The sequence below is a fragment of the Cannabis sativa genome, chromosome X (genome assembly GCF_029168945.1).
Source record: "Cannabis sativa cultivar Pink pepper isolate KNU-18-1 chromosome X, ASM2916894v1, whole genome shotgun sequence".
Lineage (NCBI taxonomy): Eukaryota > Viridiplantae > Streptophyta > Magnoliopsida > Rosales > Cannabaceae > Cannabis > Cannabis sativa.
The window spans coordinates 14795636-14802455 of NC_083610.1; the positions used below are offsets into that span (position 1 = coordinate 14795636).

Below are 6820 nucleotides of genomic sequence, written 5' to 3' on the forward strand. Positions count from 1 at the left end.
ATACATAAAACAAAATCTATGGCTTTTGTGGTCTACCCTTATTATGGTAATGACAACCAATACTTTGACATCTTCCTTCTTGCAATGCTCTGCAAATATTCTGATACTCAAGACAACCATCACCCTGATATTTTTCTACATATGTCAACTTGGCCCATATATTTTTATATATATATGGGACCACTAAAAAGTGTAAGCAAGCTCTTACATTACATATGGTCAAATGTCTCAAATCATACAATTATATGAATTGAATTGAATCATATAATATACAGTACTGAAATGGAGGTGCTTGATGTTTTGAAAGGCTTGATATGGAAAGAAACTGAACATTTGCTTGTTTGTAATGTGAGGTACTAGATGTCACACATTACAAACACTTGCATTTGTAATGTGTTTTTGAAAGTTTTGCTGTGATCAGTTTATGTCTTTTCTTTCACTTTCATTACATTACATTACATTGCAGCTTCAGTTTCAGTTTCCTTTCATCAATCAGGCTCATTCTTTTCACCCTAGTAATAATAAAAATAATATTACAATGAACTCTTTACATACCATTTTCTTGAAATTCTTAAACAGTATAGCTCCGAAACACAAAAGAACAGGAAGCACGAACAGTAACTTTATATGGCGATGTAGAACAGCTGCTCAAAACAGAGGGAGATCTTACAAACAATGCAGAGAAAATAATGTTTTCGTTTGTTGTTTGATTCTTACGTGATATAGTCTATGTTTTTTCTGTTTGGTAACATCTCTATCATATTCACAACAAACTAATCGATATTCTAGCACTGCAGGGCTCTCTTTGACGAAAACGCTTCAAAAAGACTAGACTAAAGTTACTTTGACCCTGGTTGGATGGGTTTTTTAAAGCGCTTTAACAGCTGCTGGTTGGGTTACAAGTAAGTTTCAGCTTTTAGCTCTAAAATGCTCTTTTAACAGAAGCAAACTTTAATAGTTTTCTTAGAGTTTAGCTTCTTAAGAAGCTAAAAGCCGAAGCAAAAACTCAAGCCAAACAGGACTTTATATGGTGCAATGATCCCACGTAACTTTGTCTAGTATTCTTTAGAACGTCTGCTCAAACGAGAGCGCTTATAAACAAACAGTGCATTGAAAAATCACTCAAAACAAGACGTTCTAACATGAAATGAAACCTTATGTTTGTATATTGAAAACTCTTAAGTGTGATTCTATGTAACCTCACTATTAGATGTTATAACACTATATTGAGTTAACTATTAATAAAATGGTTGTAAACCAATTCTAAAATCTAAATAAATATTTACCTCTACTGGTTTTTGTTCACACAGCCTTAACACTCACTCATTACTGCAACTCGAGCAAAAAAGTTATTCCCATTCCCTCTACACTTTCTGCTAACACATCCTTAAGTACTCACTTGTGTGTATGTATAATCCTACTTAAATATCCCATTGCAACCAAAGAATTTAAAAACCAAAGCTTTTATATAATATCTTAACTCACAATGATACCGCAGCACGTGTTGTTGTTGGTCATCTTCAAAATCTGATAACGGCATTAACAAACACATTCATTTGTTTGGTTATTAGTTTAAACAATACATTACCACGTTTGAGTTTCAGATCACTTGATGTACAGCAGATGAAAACGATTGTTGAGGACCATATTTGCCATGGCATGAAAAAATCTACATTGTTATAATCTCAACAACCAACTTCAACTTTGGATGACAAAAACAAAATTCAGTTGTAGTTCTTGGAGCTCGCAGGTACATCTTTAGTCCAGATCATCAACAGCTTTTTTCTACAATCTACATTCATTTGAGAGCCAAAAACAAAAGGAGCAAGAAATTACAAACATGGAATAGTACATGGGATTTTAAAGCTGAGTTTTTTTTTCTTTCTTTCTTTCTTTCTTTCTTTCTGTTTTCTTTTTCTTTCTAGGATAGTGAAATGAAACAAAAACTTATAAATATAACTTATCATTAGATACGATAAATTTAAAGCTGCCATAGCCTCTTGTCCAAACCAACGCTTGCAACCTACCTAAACCAAGATAGAGAGAAAAATATTGAGAGGAAAAAAGATGTACAATATGAAAAGAGAATGTAGTGACTTGACAAAGTAGTAGATAAAGGAGTTAGAACCAGAAGAAACAAGATAATTTCCACCAATAATCTTCTATCTCTGAGTTCCTCTTGTTCTCTGTCAAATAGAAAGAAACCCAGGTGAATGTTATGAGCTAATGGCTTTTTTCCAAGAGACCCAAGTGAACTTTTCTTACACACAGGCCTCTTTTTTTTTTTTTTTGAAAAAACAGTAGTAAAGTTTTTTTTTTTTTTTTGGAAGGGATCTAAACCCCACTAGCTTTTGTACCTAGGACTTGAACCCAAGCAACCAAAATGATCAGTTAACACATTAACATCTTCATCTTCAACCCCTTTAGCATCCTCACTAAACAACTCTTCCCAAAACCCATCATCAAGTTCTCTGTCCCCACTCTCTGGTGGCTCAAGTTCTTCATCTCCTTCCTCCTGCTCCATTCGCAGTTTCCCAAAACCTTGCATCTCAAATGCCAAAGCTTCCAGCTCTGAAACTTCAAAACCATAATCACTACTCTCAAGAGGCTCAACTTTGATTGAGCCATGACTTGTTTCAATCCCACTGGACCTACTGCTAGGCCCTTGATCAATAGGCCTTCTTCTTTTCTTAGTCATGGCTTCCTCAATGACTTTTCTCCTCTCTTTCTGTTGAAGTAACTGCTGAAGAAAAGCTGGGTTTTTCATTGCTCTAGCTAAGAAAGCCATCATTTGCTGCTGCTTCATTTCTGTACCTTGTAACCTTTGCTCCATAGCTTGAAGATAAGCTCTAGTGTTCTGCTGTTGTTGTCTCAGCTTGACCAACTCCATCATCAAAACTTGCTTGTCTCGCCTCAAACGGTCAATTTCAGCATCGAGCCCAAAACGGCCCACTTCCACGCATGGACCTAATGCCTGTTGTTCATGAGGAAAAGGCTGAGAAGAGGCTCTTCTCCTCCTGATGCTTTTCAAAAGATGTTTTTGGTCTCTGATAAACCCTTCATTCGCAAATTCCCATCTATCTGCATCGATTTTTCTAAACCCCTGAAAGAAAGAAAAGAAGAAATAAATTTTGTTTTACAATTTGTATCAAGTTTTTTTTTTTTTACCCAAACCATAAACTTAATAGAAAATCTCTGTTTTTCATAAAGTAACTGATAGAGACATTTACGGTGATTGTATAATTGATGGGTGAGATTCTATCAAACATTAAATTTCCTTTAATTTCGCATAAAATTACAGAACCAACGTTACCAGAAAAAACAATTCACTGCAACTGTAAACACGGAAGAGGGAAAAGACAAAAATACTGGCAAATTGGAGTGAGCCCAGAAAATAATGGAAAGAAAAAGACAAAGCAAAAAACAGTCCTCTCCATGAATATTCTACAATCAACCAATTAATGCTATCAATTCATTTTCACGCACCTAGAGTGGAGCAAATTTCAGAACCCATACGAAAACAACCCTAGGTTTTGACTTTTCCTTTTTGAGTGGAGCAAATTTAAGTTTCCATTTTTAATTAAAGAAGAAAACAATCAAATGCCTTAAAGAAACTGTTCTTTAATCAAATTTCAACGAACGAATAGAAGAAAATAACAACATGGTTATTTCTGCATGATGATCACTTAAAGTGTATCGATCTGGGTATCTCTGAAAATTTGATATTTAGATCCAACTTCAAAACGCAGAAAGAGATGAATTGAGTAATAATATCAAAAAAAAAATTGATATTTTTTCTTTCTCATTTCTTTTAATGTTGGAAATATCAAATTTTTTCCGATCTGGGTATCACTAAAAATTAAAATTTCGACGAAACTTAGGGTAGAAAGAGAAGAATCCGGTAATAAATAGAACTTGTTATATGCAATTTCCAAAACAAAGCAAAGTTCTTAGTAAATGATTTTTCTGCTATAAAAGTTTGTATTGTACGATCTGGGGTATGTTTCAAAAACAAAAATTTTAGTGAGAAAAGAAAAGAAAACAACTTACATAAGTATTGAGCTGTCTAACAAAACTTGAGAAATTATTGTGCTTAAAGTATCTGGGAAGGAGATTCAGAGCGAAGGCATGAGGATCCCAAACGACAAAGCTGGTACCATCTTTGCTCCAAGACACTATCCGATTGGTCGATGGGTCATCCACCATGTCATATGTCTTGGTCAGAAATGGTGGAGGACCCACATCGTGGAGGCCTTCCATTGGCTGAGGCGGAGGCATCGTAAGTGGCTGTGACTCACCGCCAATAGTAAACTGTGAAGAGCTAGACGACCCACCACTACTAGGGTACTCCTCCTTAACTGGGTATAAAAAATTCATACCTTGAAACTGCCACTCACAAAACTTTTCTTGGGTTTTGGTTACTTTGTTCAATGGCCTTAATGGGTCAGATGGGTTTTGATCGAACAATTCGATATTAGGAACTAATGAATTGAAATATAGGTCAAACATACCAAGAACTCAAATGGGTTTTTTTTTTCAAAAAATAAAATAAAAAAAGTATGTCCTTATGAGAATCAGTAGCTAAAAGTCAACAGCATATAAATGAAAAGAAGAGAAAGAAAACTGTGAAAGATATGAAAAAAAGAAAGAAAATTTGAAAGCTTTAATGGCTGCTTCTGATTCTGCTTCTGCTTTCTTAGAGCTATTAACTGTATGTATGCAGTTTTTTTTTTACCTCTTTTGGGAAAGTCGTTGAAGCCGTTATATGAAGTGGATAATAGTGTGTTTAATTAAGGACCCGTGGGAAGCTGTGGATTTGGTGCCCAAAGGGTCAAAAATATAAGAAGAGATTTTTGGTTAAGAAAAATGGAAGAAAGTTCTAGATCTTGCTTGTGGAGCAAATATTTTATTTATATGTATATGTTCTTCATTATTAATATATAAATATATATTTTTTTTATTTGTCACTACCTCTTTCTTCATTTGGCAATATAAAATTAGAAATGGGGCCATTTCATAAAAATAAAAAATAAAAATTAGGAATGGGGAATAGGAGGAGAAAGTGGTCCATAGGAAAGTTCTCGAAGTTGCTCATCAGGGGATGGGAGGCAATAGGGGATGGTCTCAAACATGAGTTTTTTTTTTTTTCTCTTTCAAAAAATAAAATAATAAAATACTTCTATAATATATTTTTTAACTGTCCACAATTGGTATTGGTTGGAAATATACCCTACTTATAATTGGTTTAAATCATCTTTTATATTATTCCACCTACACCAAATACCACAAAATTTAATTCACAAAAAAAAAAGTTTCTAAAAAAGCAATGAAAGAAAAAAAAATCTTAAGTTTTTCTTTCCTCTATTATTTATTTATTTATTTATTTTTGGAAATAGCTAGTATGCATATAAATAAATAAATTAAGAACTCTTGATTGAAAGCACAAATTCAGAAACAAATAAATAACTTTAACAAGAGTATGTTTTAATCATTATCTATAAATATTTCCATTATATAGTTTATAATTTTTTTTATTAAGTACTAATAGAATTTAACATCACTACAAAGAAGTACCGTCATACGAGTAATTAAAACTTTCTATATTTTTAAAATAAAATATGTGGGGCAATGTTAAATTATACCCATATAAGAGAATGATTAATGATATCTCTATAAGAAGTAACACTAAAATAACTTATTCATGTACTGTAATAAGAAATAATGATTACCCAACACTGTTTGATAAATGACACATAAAAGAAAAAATCACAAAAAAGTTTGATATTCTTGGGCAAAATGATATTTTATTTTATTTGTATACTTTTTAAAGTTCATCCTTAAATTTGTGTTCTAGCTGTTCTTTCATAGTGCATAAATATCTCAAGCAAATTAATGTGAATCGTGCAAATTCCAGTTTATATATCAGGTTTTGATATAAATGTTGTTTTTTGTATGAATTTTTACTTCAAAAGTGTATATAACAGTGAAAAGACATATAAAAACAATGCGTGCACTTTTATGACAATTGAAATTGTGGTCGACATGCTACTATATATATTATTAAATACCATTTCAAAAAAAAAATATTATTAATTAATAAATATGAAATATGAAAATGTCTGCAGTATTTCTTTTAATTATTATATACTATAAAGTCCTATTAAAATAAATTAAATGTGCAATCATTCTCGATTTATAGACAGTACCGACATCGAGCATCAGAATTTGTAATCTCCTCCTGCCTAATCTATATATATCAATAGCATACCCTAAAATCAAATTTATTATCAAAAATACCCTTAAGTTATTAAATTATTAATTTGTTGCCTAGATTTGTCTATCTCCGTAGATTCTAAATTTTATCTAAGTTAAATTAATTGCATGCTTCGTGGATTTACTGCTTAGATAAATGAGTTAATTATTGAGGACTTCGCTTTGATTACATGTAATAGGGAGATTGAGATAATTTAACTGCTTTAACTTTATCTGCGAGAATAATAGTATAGAAGTTAAGAATGATTATTGAGGGTGGAGAATATTTAACTATTTATTTCATATCATAGTATCAATTTTAATTCGTTTTTTTTATTTTTATTTATGTTATTTTATTCTAATCATCAAAATCCTCTTTTCTAATTATTGTCACTAATTTTTGAATAATTGAATAAACATAGTCGTTGTGGGATCGACCCTTATTTACATTTATACTAAAATAATTGGAAGTATTGGAATTAAAATAATAGTAAATTTGATACGACATACGACACGGATCAATCCTCGTCAGTTGTCATATGTTTAGAACAACTACAGTCAAAATACC

General features: G+C 31.9%; 1 protein-coding gene across 3 annotated transcripts; it reads right to left on the minus strand.

Annotated features, from left to right (window-relative positions):
• Nucleotides 1-217: 217 nt before the first annotated feature.
• On the minus strand, nt 218-4914 carry LOC115719095 (heat stress transcription factor A-2c). Of its 3 annotated transcripts, none has more exons than XR_004012132.2 (5): nt 4051-4914; nt 2358-3103; nt 2129-2186; nt 1486-2027; nt 218-644 (listed from the first exon to the last, which is right to left on the minus strand). XR_004012132.2 is itself a non-coding variant. In XM_030648143.2 (5 exons), the coding sequence occupies exons 2-5, from the start codon at nt 4276-4278 to the stop codon at nt 1833-1835; spliced, it is 1227 nt and encodes a 408-aa protein (XP_030504003.2). In that variant the 5' UTR covers nt 4279-4358; nt 4736-4912; the 3' UTR covers nt 218-1832. The 3 variants fall into 3 exon arrangements, 2 of the variants coding, with proteins under 2 accessions (XP_030504003.2, XP_030503901.2); XM_030648143.2 differs by having other exon boundaries at nt 218-2027; nt 4051-4358; nt 4736-4912; XM_030648041.2 differs by having other exon boundaries at nt 218-2027.
• Between the last annotated feature and the right edge of the window lie 1906 nt (nt 4915-6820).